This window comes from Anas platyrhynchos, chromosome 2 (assembly GCF_047663525.1).
Source record: "Anas platyrhynchos isolate ZD024472 breed Pekin duck chromosome 2, IASCAAS_PekinDuck_T2T, whole genome shotgun sequence".
NCBI lineage: Eukaryota > Metazoa > Chordata > Aves > Anseriformes > Anatidae > Anas > Anas platyrhynchos.
This window is the reverse complement of record NC_092588.1, coordinates 118,492,207-118,506,984: the sequence shown is the minus strand read 5'-3', so window position 1 is coordinate 118,506,984 and position 14,778 is coordinate 118,492,207. Positions and strand designations below refer to the sequence as shown.

At 33.4% G+C, this 14,778-nt stretch overlaps 1 protein-coding gene across 4 annotated transcripts in view; it reads right to left on the bottom strand.

The window, feature by feature from the left end:
* The window catches only part of NEK10 (NIMA related kinase 10), a 106,015-nt gene that overhangs the window by 53,171 nt on the left and 38,066 nt on the right, over positions 1-14,778 (bottom strand). For all 4 annotated transcript variants that reach the window (XM_072033455.1, XM_027451089.3, XM_072033456.1 and 1 more), the window contains exons 24-25: positions 3,365-3,494; positions 2,675-2,745 (exon numbers count right to left, since the gene is read on the bottom strand). In XM_072033455.1, coding sequence (XP_071889556.1) covers positions 2,675-2,745; positions 3,365-3,494 — 201 coding nt within the window. The remainder of the gene's footprint in view (positions 1-2,674; positions 2,746-3,364; positions 3,495-14,778) is intronic.

Below are 14,778 nucleotides of genomic sequence, written 5' to 3'. Positions count from 1 at the left end.
CCAGATTCTTCTCAGAGGTGCACAATGATAGGGCAAGAGAAAACATATATAAATTAGGACACAGAAGAGTCCAATTAGATATGAGGGTTATTTTTACTACTAATATTATTATTACTTTTAATCCCAAAGGCGGATAAGCACTGGAAGAGAACCCGGAAAAGTGGTGGGATCTCTGTCCTTCAATATTTAGAACTCAGACAAGATCCTGACCAACCATATCTAATTGTCTCTGTTTTGAGCAAAGACCACTGGGGTCAATTCCAACCTAAATTACTCTGCAGTTCTGTGTTTCATCTTTCAGGCACTCTAGGGAACTGTTTAGTAACTGTAATAAAATACGATAAGGTTCATTTTTAAATCCCCAGAATATTTTGTACATAGGGTAAGGTATGAAGGCCATCAGAGACAGTTCTTTATGTGCTATAAATTGTCTTAAATCTATTAACTCCAGTTGACCTGATAATTTACTATGATTTGCTTTCAGAGTATTATTGACCAGCTAGCATACAGACACACTTGACCCAACACCCTTCTTCAAAGAAAAGTGTCACTGAATGATTTTATTATTTCTAAAACAGTACAACATTGTAACTCACATGTAAAGTAGCAGTTTTAAAAATGTTTTTACAGTACCTAAACTTCTGGATTTTAATCTCATTTTTTTGTTGTTTGTTTGTTCAAATTTGCTCAAATTTACTTAGGTAATCTCTTTAATTATCATAACTATCTGTTTAATTTAAAATATTAAATTTCATATAAATAGACACAAGTTTTTCACCCTTAAGAACTGTCCCGTTTGATTTTTCTTGGTTTTTAATTCATAGAAACTGGTCAAAATTTCCAAGAACCATGGGGGCTATAAAAGATTTCTGATAGGTCTTTAGACTATTTCCCTTGTATCTAGAAAGAAACAATTAATTGATGACTAAGCACTGAAAGACTTTGGTGCTGATAATTCTGGAATTTCCTTTACTAGCTTAATCCAATAAAATTGTCTTTTAACAATAATAATGAATAATGGCAATACTGAATGCAAATTCCCACTTGCAAAATGAAGTTTTTAGTTTTCTAATCCTTATCATTGATTTATTGTTTTTACATATGACATTCATCTTTAACAGGCATTGTGTTTCAGTCATTTGGAAATCTACTTCCTCATTTCATGTTTTCTCATCTATACTATCAAAAAATCTCCCTATTACTGCATTTCTTTGCTGTTCTTTCATTCTGCCTAAATATATCACAAAGTATAAGATAAAAACTAAACATAATACCTCGTTTAAGAACTAACTCAGAGTAAGAGAGAATCAATAATACTTTTACAAATTTTATGCTACCTGTTGCTTTTAAAATAATCTGGGAAATGCTTATGAGATAGGAAAAAAGCAATGCTAATTTTTCATACAAATGCCTATCTAGTCATCCATTTAAACCAGGTAGTCCCAGTATGATAATGAAAGGAGCATAAAGATATGGGACTAGGGAACCCGTTGTAATACAGCAGCTACATATATAATTACAAAGAGTAACTCCATAACTGACCTTGAAAGAACCATACTACACAGTTTCTCATCATTATAAAGACGAGAAAGAAGGAAAAGAGAGAGGCCAGATTCTCACATTTTTTATCTAAGCCATTGATAAAGATGTATTAAAAATTATAAGTGATTGTAACATGTATCAATACTGATATGTATACTGCCTTGAAGCTATTTTCTGGATACATTTGGAATTATTGTATTATTCTTAAATGGAGAACAATGAATGAGTAAAGCCAGTTATTCTGACTACAAATACCTGTAAATATTTAAAACTATTATTTTCAGGACCTTTGAAAATTAAATCTTAGTTGTATTAGCTCCTATCCTCTCCACTGTAGATCTTCATCCTCAAGGTCTTTAAATAACAGAAACTTTTTTTTTTTGTACAATAAAACATAGTATTAAAATGTTACAGTTTCTGCACTATAAAGTGCTTTTTTTTAGAGATGGAATCAACAGCTGATTGAAAAAGCTATTTTTGTTATAAGTAGAGTTCTTCTAAAGTGGGCTATCAACGGAGCTAAATCTCTTAGGAGTGCACTCACTTTCTATACTTTGCCTTACATATAACATTATCACCAGGAATATGTAATCATAGCTAAGAGAAATATGTGATGAGTGAGTGGAACAAAGAAATGTTTGCATTTTCCTCCATTACTGTGTATTTTCTGATTTGTTAACAGTATTAGAAGATAGTGGGAAATGTATTTGTCAGTCACAAACACACAAAGCTATGAATGTGTTCATACGTTGATCTATAAAAAACATTTTGCGACAAGGGTTACCTACTTGACCACAAACTGCTCTTAGAAATTACTCAAAATGCTGTAATCTATGAAAAAAAAAATAATTTGATGTGTAGGGGATCAAGTATAGCACTGGTAGTGTTAAACGTCAGTAATGATTCTACTCTGTCTTGCTGAATGTGCTGACTCTACTGGCATGCAGTTTTTAGACTCACCTATACCGCACGTGTTATTAGCAAGGTGAGTGGATACCTCCGTTAAATAAGAAGACAAAAACTAACAGTTGCTAAAGCAGCAAAAGTCAGTGTCATATTGTCACTGCTGGAAACATACAAAGCAAAACATCCTTTCAGCAAGATATCAAAATAAAACTAGATGAATATCTACCTTTTAATAGTAAGCGACACTTTTTCAGAGTACAGTCCATCTGGCACAGGTTCATACACAGCCCCTACTATCTGGAAAAAAATATCTATAGTTAATTGAAGAAAAAAATATTAAGTTTTTTATTTGGAAATTTCATATAATAAATATTTATTCTTGAAACAACTTGATGGGCATTATATCATCAGCTCTAACTTGAAAAAAAAAACTTAAAACACTTAAAACTTCTAATGCAGAATGTCAATTCAAACCAGGTATCCACATTGATGGACATAACCACTGTAGATCAAAGGCCTGTAATAGCTGAATAAGGGAAACATAACTTTTTCTTTTTATTATTTGTCATCATGTCCTAAGATAATACACAACCCTATCAAAAATCCAATATTATAGTACATTCAACATCTTTTATATATCTAAATATCCTCTCATATAATGCAATGATAAAAATATACCAGTCTGAGAAGTAATAATATGCTTACATTTGCAAGCAATTTCTGAAATTAGAATGACAAGATAGTTGCTATACTATGATACTATGAATTGCTAATACTATAGGCTATAGTATTAACATACTATAAACACTCCTGCTCACTGGTCCAGAGAGCATCTACAACCTTAAATATGAATTCTCATGGATCTAGCAAAAACATAGAAAAATAATTAGTAAGTTAATCTGGCAAGCCTGAATACCTTAGTTGCCAAGGAGAGCATATTGGTGCTGTAAAATGGTGGGTTCAGAGTTGCCATCTGATAAAGGATGCATCCTGCAGCCCATACATCAGCTTTCTCTCCATACGGCTCACTCTTCACAACTTCAGGGCTAAGTAAAAAATAATTCAATCCACAAGTGTTTAATTAATAGTTTTCACATAGTGGTAAGGTGATTAAAAAAAAAATCCTTAGTTACTCACTAAAACATATTATCAGAACATATACAATTACTTTCAAAAGGTTGCATTTATTTTCTTTACCAGCCAAGTTCTTTAAATGGAAGTACAATTAATAGCTTTTCTGCTTCTACTACAATTCTCCTCACAACTCTAGTAGTTTAAATTTTGTTCACTTGTCCTTTCCACTTATTTCATTTTATAATGTCTTTGGAATTAATGGATACAAATTAACTAGAGGATTCAGAACTTGCTTATGATGAAGGCAATTCAATAAAATGCACTAGAGAATGGATAAATATATTACATCCTGTTGCAACTCAAATGTCTGAAAGATTTGATTCACATTCCTAATTTAGAACACTAATGTATCTGATTTTACTACTAATGTGAGAAAACAAACATTACTCATGATATCATTTCCATCCTGCTAAAACTATTATAATGCATTCTCTGTGATGATACTACATGGACACTCAACAGCCTAATGACAATTTAAAAAATCCAGTGAAAAATCCATCTAAAGCAAATGAAAGAAGGCAGTTATTTCAGTTTTGACTCAGTACAAAGCAGACTCCACTTCTTTCTCTTAATTTCTTCAGTACTTTTCATAAATCTGGAAGACAATACTTTATAAGGATAGGGATATTCTGACACTGGAATTTAAGTTTTAGCAGGAAGTAAAGGTTGTCTCACATGGCGGATTTTTCGCTTTACATCTTCACTCTATATAGAGATGTAAAACATACTTGACTACTTTCATCTGTAAAATCAACTTGAAACCATAGGGTTTTTTTCCTTTTCCTTCCAGCTTAGAATTTGGACTCACTTGCAACGTTCTGATTACACTACAGATTATCTTTGGTAAAGTATCTTTTTTGGAGATGAGAGGTACTGCGTAAATTCAGTACTGGATACAGTCTGGGTAAAGTGCTAGAAGGTATGCTGCTGGTATGTACCAAATAAATGAAGAAATCACATTAAAAAAAAAAATCAGATGAAGTCCCTTAGACAAACTATTATGTGAAAGTGGTATTAAATGATCTTAGTAGAACAGAAAGTCAAAAGGAAAGTCACAGTGTGGGGAAGTGATATAGACTGACAGGTCAGACATTTCAGGTAAAAATTATCAGGCAACATAAAGATTTCTGTGTGAAACCCATTTAACAATTTACCTTGAATTTTGTTTTTGCTATTATATAACCATGGGAGAATAAAGGACGTTGAAGATAATATTAGAACATAATAACCTTTCTGGAGCTGGACTGTCATTATTCCTCATTGTGACACCAGTTCTTTAGTGGACTTGGTAGAAATCTCATCTTTAATGTATTAAATGTGTCTGTTAGAGCAAAGATCAGTGTGGCAACTTAACATAAAGATGGTTAGCTTAGTAACAGCCCCTGACTTAGTAAACTTCCAAGCATTCTGCTATACAGAAAACTGAATCTGACTTGAATTTTACAATCTTTCATTCTGTGACTGAAAGTGACTAAATAACATTAAAATCCCAAACTGATATTATTCAATCCAAATCGATGCATCTATGCTAAAAATATTATGGTTGCATAGCCATCACTGAAGGAATATGCTGAAAACAAAGGAGATAGGGACAAACAGAAGAAACCTTAACTTGGCCTGCAGAATCTTGTATCCATGAACAACAGGGAAAAAACTAGCTTGGTATTCAGAACAAACAGCAGTCCATTGGGCCGGTGACTAAGAAAAAATTTATTTGTTGTTACTATGATTTGGAAATCACAGAATAAATGGACAGGCTTTTTGAAGGTTGCAGTTATAACAGTTTCACAAAAATGCTTGAAATTAACAAAGAGATTTGGTCTGCTTATTCATGCTGAAAGACTTCTCATTCTAACTCTAATCCTGTTTTGTTTTGTTTTGTTTTAAATCAAAAAGAGGACTCACAGCAGAGTACTACCTGATCTTTCCTTACAGAACAAATGTCTTTAGCCAGGAGTCTCTGATATTTAGCACATTAGGATCACCAATACTCTAAATACATACTGTCCTCTGCTTAAGAAATATGGTAAATGACTGAAGTAATATTTATCTAAGATGACCACAAAATTTTACAGAAAATCTAAAATCCTATACATATATGATATTGTGCTTTCATATAACCAATGAATTCTGTACTTCAGATTTTTAGATAGAAATTTAAAATATTTTTTATTTACTTTTAAGAGATGAAGTAGTGAAATCCCTCACCATGTTCTAAAGGCATGCCTCGCCATCTGCTAGTTAGAAATGTGGGTGTCATGCAGTACTTGTTGACTAGCAAAACAATTTTGCAGTCAAGCTGCACCTTTTGGATCTGCACTGTTGAGGGATGACAGAGAAAGTTTCCAGTTCTGTTCTTGTGTGCACTGCTGCCCACAAACAGGTGGGTGGTGGGAGTACATACGGTTTCTCTAATTCAGTTGACAACTGTGTATAAACTCTCACTGTCTGGTCAAGACCAGAAAGAATTAGTAGAACCAGACTTTGAAATTTATTCCATAAAAATCCTAAAAAAATCTGTCTTAGCAACAAGAACAGAAAAATAATTTAATGGGGTAGCATTGGTATGGGTTTAATTTTATTTGTAAAAGCAGGCTTCTTCCTTTAATTCTTAGATTAAGAGATTTGGATTGGACGAAATAGGACAGTGGCACTAATTAAATTTCTAGCAAACAGATGTGCACACCATAAAATGCATTCAGTGTAAAAATAAAATACTTAAAGGGAGAAACTCTGAGCTGATAAAGAATTTAAATTTCATCACTTCCAGGGCTGATCATACTGCTGCAAAGCAGCAGTGCAGATGCTTTACACTATGATATCCACAGTCTTGAATATTATAAGAGGCAGTGGATACTTTAAAAAAATGTCATTTAGTGCTCGCAGTTAACTTATTCAGAATAATTGATGCAGTTTTCTTCTAGGTTTACAAATCACTGTTCATTTCAAAATTACATATTCAAGCAGAAAAGGCTTACTTCAGCAGCATTATGTTAGAGTCCTTCATTGAACAAATGCCCATGGCAAAAGCAAGGCTAAATCCATCTAAGTGAAAGACATAGAGATATATCCGCAGAATAATTCTCTAAATTCTCAGTATCCTTGAACAGACTGGTTTACAATTGTTTCTCAAAAAGCTCACTCTTGGTCATCATATGAGCATTTCTTTTGTATATAATAAAAAATAGTCTTCAACACCAGCAGCTTTAAAATGTCTTGAATTTGATACAGGCATCTATTAATCCAAAGTTATCTTTTTTTTTTTTTTTTTTTTTTCCTTCTGAACTACTCTTATGAAATTAAAGAGCTATTTTAATAGACAAGATAACTTTCCATATTATCCCCCCCCCCCCCTTTTTTTTTTCCTAGGGTGAAAAGCAAATAAAATCAAATCTTATCAATATATGTTCTAGTTGTAACACGGTACCATTTCACCAAATCATCTCTATATGGCCTTGGAGATATTTTTACAATCAAATATTCATTTATTATTTTACTCACTGATATTATTTTGTCATGGTATTTATTTAAGAATATTTTAAACTTTACAAGCAGACTTTAAATCTGGATTCTGATACATTAGTACTATCACGTACCTATATGAAAGATAACTATCCTGTAAGGTTTATCCTGTAAGATAACTAACCTGTATGGTCTTTCATGATCTCATTAGTTTTTATTGGATAAATGTTCCAATATGAAGGAAAAAGTTTTGAATTTGGAGGGGAAGGAAGGAAGGAGCTGAAAGAATGACAGTTTCAAAATAGCACTGATTTTGTAGAGCTTCTAAGGCTTGTAAGAAATGTTGTCAATACTATCAGGCTGACTTTACATGAGACACAAGTGAAGATTTCCCATGCTGCAGAGAACTTCAATAAACCAAACTTGAGTTGTCTTGGTACAGTGTTTACTGGTCTAAGTGTTTCTGACAGCAAGGTGTATGGTGTATGTCACCCTATGAAGAATACACCCAAGGAGCATCTTCAAATGAGACATGATTTCAGCTAGACAGTTACGGATTAAATGAACTAAGAATGATTCTTCAAGACTAACTCCCAGAAAATTTGATGGCTATAATGAAAGTGAAAAGAAATAAGAAGCAAACACTGCTGCAGAAGATTTTAACAATGACTGATAACTATTGCTTTTTATCACTATCATTCTTCTAATTAATTATTTACAGTTTGATGAATCACATATCACAGAATGGTAAGGATTGGAAGGGATCTCAAGAAATCATTGGGTCCAACTTCCCTTGCCAAAGTGGATTGCACAGGTTGGCATCCAGACGGGAAGGAAGATGAAGATTCCTGCAGTTGTATTGTTGGTTCTACAAATGCTCATGCATAGAAGCCATATCTTGTTCAGGAAGCTACCCGAGATGAAAATAGTCATACGCTAGAAGAGTATCAAATATGCTTATTTTATTCTTCCTCCCCTACATCTACATATAGCCATTTCTCCTATGGACAAGTTTGCTATATACCTTTTTTTTTTTCCTTCCAAACACTAAAAGAGTCTTTGCAGCTTCTATTAGCTTAAGATATTCAGATATCTTTACTAAGTTATCTATAAAATAATGTTTGTTGTGAATAATCTTTTTAGTTGTCATTAGTTGTTGGTATAACTCATCACAGCCAAGTAGAATAAAGAACTTAAATTTCCACTCACATGACAGACCCTACATTTTACTAAACTGCTTCAGGATACTCACACAAAAGTGAGTGTCCTGAAAGTAGTATAGGAATGTTAACTACTCTATAATCAGTTCTTTGAATCACAGAAGGGCAGGGGATTGGAAAGAGAAGCTAATCACAATACCTTCGCAGAAAGAAATCAAGGAAAACAGAAAAGCAGTTGCTGCTTGTTACAGACTTTTCTCTGGACAGTTTGCTGTAAGCTACAGGTTACATTCAGTATTGTAGGTTCACAGCTACTACTTAAAGCAACAAAAGAAAGAAAAGGAGCCAAACAACTGATGGTTTAAATGAAGAGTTTCTGTGAAAATTGTTAAAAGCTATTTGCATTTCTCACCTATAAGAAGAATTCAACAGAAGCTTTTTTGGGATATTCTGTCTATGCCTTGATGATAAAGCTGGAACAGGATTTTCAGAAACTAGTTTGAAATTTTGCCTTCACAATTTTCTATTGCTAAATGTATTCTCAAGTAATTATAATTTATTACATTGTCTACTAATTTGTATATATGTTTCTCTCTATAAATGATTATTTTTTTCTTGCAAACTATTAAATATATATATAAAGTTTCTTCCTCACAAAAGACACCCTTTCAGACGTTCTAAGGCACTTCAAAAACTTCCATCTGTCAACATTCTCTGTGGTAGTCCAGCAAGTACAATGTTGAAGTCTTTTGCTTAAGTATCAGTGGCATGTAGTAGAACCAAATATCTGCCAAAAATTCTCCTTACGTATTTGAAAGTAAGGAAGATACCAACATTGTTTGAATATAATTATGCCAGAAACCTGTTACCTGGATAAACAAATCTATGCTGAATTTGACAATGTGGAACATAAAATTAAACTTAAAGAACATGACATCTACCTCATGCTCTCTAAACAAAACCAACTTCTCTTCAAGTATCAACAGTCACTTTTTTATAGGGAGAGAGATTTGTGTGCATATATATACATATGCATATTTGCATGTATGCATGTATCAACATACATATATAGTGCTGCTCAAAGATATTTTTGGGCCTGTAGTGTGTAGACCTGTTGGGAAAATATCCCATAATGATACAATTCAGTTTGAATTTGGCCTTCCTGTCTGCACACTGTATCTGTTGATCTGAAAAAAAAAAAAGAAAAAAAAAAAAAAGCTTGCTATCAATGTGTAAAACTACTACATGTTTCTAGGCTTTTACTTCTTTCAACAAAAATTGAAAAACCCTTGCAGGCTCTATTAACAAAGGTAATGTTTATATTATTGAAGAATGTCATAAAATTTACAGCATTAACCATAAATTTATGGCATCTAATTAACTTCAAAACATGCATAGCTGTTTCCAATGGTTTTATGACTCTGAATTTTCAAGATTATCATACGTATCTCTGAGTAAATGTAAGGAAAAATCAAAGTATCATCAAGATGAAGTTTAGTGTTCCAGTATTACATGCAGAGCTTCTGGGAAGCATAAAAAAAGAAAAACACATCAGAGTTCTAATTTATACCTATTATTCCTTCAGACACATCATGGAACAAGGTCTAAAACAGCAAAAGAAGTTATAAGTCAGATTCTGAAACCTACAGAATAAAAATCTCCCTTTAATGTGATTTTTTATGGATACTACTAAAGACAAGTATCACTACCTGGTACACATATCTAGTATTCTTATGCATACAAAAATATGTAGAAGAAAGTCGAGCTGTCAGTTTTAACAGAAATGCTGTAGATAAATTGTATCTCTAAGATGTGGCAAAGTGCTACCCATGAACATAGAAACCGAAGCATTCATATCCTAAAAAGTACTCATAACATGCATCTGACAGATACTTCTAAGAATTGATTTCTTCTAACCAGACACATTTTGCAGTGAACTGCAACTACAATTTCACATAAAATACTTTGAGGAATGGCCTTAAGTCTTAACAGCTCAACAAAAGAAAAGTTCTTTTTCCTTTTATCTATGGAACAAAAACTTGGATGTTTAAAAATGGTCAAGGTTTTTGTTTATTGAGCAATATGCCTTCCAGAATTAACTTCATGCAGTGTACTTTGTACAAATAACCTAGCTTATCGAGAAATCATATGAGTATTTAAAATTGAAAGGGAGACACGGAAAAACAATTACGTGCTAGAAGATGACCACAAGCAGTAATTAATCCAATTTTATAGCAACTCTAAAATAAACCTAAATCCTGAATTACTGATTTCACACAAGTTGTTAATTTCACCTAACTTTAAACTCCTGTAAATTAGATTTATGCTAAGCTAGTACTCCAGCTCCCTCTGCAGCAAATGGAGAGAGAAAGGCATGTCAAGAGGTTGATTCATCTCATCCTAAAATAAATAAGGATGTTTAAGACACATGGGATGAAATTCATTATTGAAGTGACTATTTTTCTCCATCACTTTCAGTTGTCATCTAACTGCTTGACTTAAATTAGATCCCCAGTTTTTGAATGAGCCTCTAGAACTATAAGTGTGGAAAATATCAGTTGCCATTGTGAATAACGTAATTAAAGGCAGCTTAACTCCAGATGGTTAAACTCATAAAAACTATAAAAACTATTCAAGTATTAGCAAATAATCTTTTTTTTTTTTTTTTTTTTTTTTTTTTTTTTTTTTTTAACCTTTCCCCTCCTTCATTTGAAACAGATTGTCACAATGTCCCTTTTAAATAAGACCCTGGTAAGACCATCGATACATCTCAGGCAGAAAATATGGTCACTCATGGTAAGAGAGGAAACAGAAGGGAAGACTACTGGCTGCTCTGCTTTCAGATGACTCAAACACAAACAGCTTGTTCTTCTAGGCCCTTTTTAGCATTTCTTACTATCCTATCTTACTAGCCTATCCTATTTCCAACTCTAATTATTTTACTGTATTTCAATTATCCTGGAAGAGTATTACAAATATTCGTTATCCCACTTGCTAGCTAGTTCTTGACTTGGCTGTACTTTGAGTCATATAACTGGCATACCTAATGCTGTCACCAGCATTTTTTATGCCACATCTAGCCTGCCATTCCTTGAAATAAATAGTCAACCTACCACTACACAAAAATAGAAATGGTGAAAAGAGTACAGCAGACAATTAAAAACAGTATTAACATTTCTCTAATGAGACATTGCCTCTCACTGCTCCTGTGCTTACTCTAATAATGCCTCCATAGAGTTCAAGAACCCTATTGTTAGAAAGCTATGTGCTTTCACTGATTTTACCACTGAAGAATCATAGAATGGTTTGGATTGGAAGGGACCTTAAAGATCACCTCATTCCACCCCCCCACCACCACGCGCAGGGACACCTCCCACCAGACCAGGTTGCCCAAAGCCCCATCCAGCCTGGCCTTGAACTCCTCTAGGGATGGAGCATCCACAGCTTCTCTGGGCAGCCTGTTCCAGTGCCTCACCACCCTCAGAGCAAAGAATTTCCTCCTAATAGCTAATGTACAGAAAAATCACTAACTATTCCATGCACGAACCTGTCAGAGTGGGGAGGGGAATAAAAGGGATAGAACAAACCAAGGGAAAACTAGGGCGGTTTGACCAATCCTTGACAGAATTTTAAAATCTGTCTACTATGAAAAAGCAAGCAACTGAACAAAAGCCATACCAGAAACTAAAGCTCAAGACCCAAGTGAAAACAGGAAACACATTTAACTGGTGACAAGTGATATAGAAAAACAGCAAATACAGTATTAAGGAAACATCAAAGACAGCAAGTTGATGTATAGTGGCACTAGAATTTGAATCCACACACCATGTACTAAACAACAAATAAAGCAGAAAAACAAACAATAAAGACTTAGAATCTGTAAAGGTCTATAAAGATACTAATACAGCTGAAATCTAAGATAGAAGAGAATAGGGAGTAGGGAACCAGAAAGAACAAACACTAAAAGTATTCCAAGTCCTGCAATTTAGATGTCAAAGTAACACGTAGCTCATTTAACGTTACTTAAAAGAAAAATGAGAGAAATAATTCTAGCAAATAAATACACATATCATTGGATTAGAAGGTATTTACAAGCTCATAACATAGTTTGATGAAATGACTAATCTTTTTTCTAACAAAGAGTTCAATCATTATGATCTGTTCCAAAGGTATTATAAATTAAAAGTCTTAAGCCACTGAGACAAAAGACATAATAATCAATATATATTAAAATAATTGTTATACAAGTTCTACATAAAGAATTAGTTCCAAGAAACACGTTTACAATCTGTTGTCTTGGTAGACTATTTTTTCTTTCAGAAAAGAAAAAATACAGACAGCAGTTTAAATTCATCATGGAGTTTACAAAGTCATTACATATTACATTCTTTTATTTATTTTTTTTTTCCAATTCTGTATTCTCTCCAATGTAGTATTAAATTATGTTTTGTGGTAGGGACTTCTATCATCTCCATTGGAATGTTATTCCAGAAATCAGTACAAAGATCTTCATGCCTTTTCTTTTTCTTTTTTCTTTTTTTTTTATTTTCTTACTTCTTTCACATCATCTCCAGTTTTACTCCCATGTATAAAGAGGGATAAGGAGTAATTTTAAACCGAAAGAGGGTCAATTTAGATTAGATATCAGGAAGAATTCTTTACTATGAGCAGGGTAAGATACTGGAACAGGCTGCCTAGAGTTGTGGATGCCCCATTCCTAGAAGTGTTCAAGGCCAGGCTGAATGGGGCTTTGGGTAACCTGGTCTAGTGGGAGGTGTCCCTGCCTATTGCAGGAGTGTTGGAAAGAGGTCATCTTTATGGTCCTTCCAACCCAAACCATTCTATGATTCCATAATGCTGTGTGAGACTGGATGTGGTGTCGAATATATTTCAAATGTGAGGTGACAGCTGCTATTTAGCCAAACTTGTTACTTAATAAAAATTATATAAAATTAAGACATTTAAGTGTCTTTCTATAAGTCAGTCACTGTCAACTACTTTTAATGTTCTTCCTTGAAGTTCATACATGTACATTTTCTCTTTTTAGCAGTGGTATCCTCATAATGAAACAATGTTTTATGCAGAGTTGTGCTGTAGTATACAGAGACAGTATTACCTGCCTGTCCTCAGCTATACTATGCATGAGGATTCCCACTCAAATTGCACTGGACTTTTTGCTGACACATTTTATTATAAACTTATGCCTAAACTAAAACTGCAACATCACAATTACATTTCATAGCTATATTTCATTTTCAGAGTGAATTAATCAACTTTCAGAAGATCCTCTTATAAAAATGCGGTATTAATATACTGAAAGGATTATTCAACTTCCGTCTCTTTTCTAGTCAAACCAGGAAATCTTCTCCAGGAGCCACATGTTCTGTGAAACTTAGGTAACATAACACAGTATACAGACTGTTTACTACGAATTAAGATCCAGGAATCCTCCTTCACAGCTAAAAGGATGATGGACAAAAATACAATATTACAATTACCAGGAAATACAATGATGTTTCAGAAATATCATGTTAAAACTCCTACTAGTGTAGAACATTCTTACCTAGTTTTTAATGATGCCTGAACGGTCTGCTCTTCTTCATGTTTTCCCAACAGCTTTTCAAAATCCTCAGGGAATTATGATGGGAATCTATATTGCACCCCAACCTTAAAATTTACAGCTTTTCCTAGAGTTTTTCTAAAATTTCTGTACACATATATGAATGCAAAAGCGGTTGTAATCATGACTCAACTAACTTTTACTTACATCTCTTGGTCTATTTTTGTTGCACCCCCTTCATAAACTGAAGATCCTTTTTGTGAAATAAATAAATGGTGGGAATACATGAAAGGAAACATTGTACTCTATATGCATTTACAGTTTGCACTCTCTTCTGGGAAGGCTTTCAAGACAGCTTGATAATAAAGACTCTGTCACCACTAACTTCTAGCAGATTGTTTCTGGTGACTTATGAGCTGGAACAACATTTCAGAATTCATTATCAATTCCCTAAAGCAGTTCATTTCCTCAATTTTTAATGTATTAAGTGTAAACAAATCCATTTAATATATTTTGTATTCTAAATGTACGCATTGCTGGATTTTTTAATTCAAGGACATAACCAATTAAGAGGAATTTAATTAGTATGACAGTAGAATAAAAATAGCATGAAGTAGAATTTTAAAACATTACAATTACAAAGCATAATTGTATAATCCCCTCTCTAAACATAAAACAGTGTCTGGTGTTATTTAGAAAGACTCAGTTTTTGTCAAATTGCATTAGCAAATGGATGCAGGACTTTCTTTTACAAGTCAACACCAAATACAGTCAATGTTTGGTACACACAGAGATATGCTTTTATCTAAACCACTTTGCATAATGCTGTAGAGCCAAGTCTCAATAAGTATCAGACACTGCTTATTTTGACATTTATTGTTTTGTTTCTGTACTGCTCCAAGAAGGGCAGGCTGCATTTCAAACTACCCAGAACTATTTTCCCGTCAATTTAGAAGAAAGCAATTTCTGTGACTCTAAAATGACAATGCTGCCTCATAGCTCTTTCTCTCCACC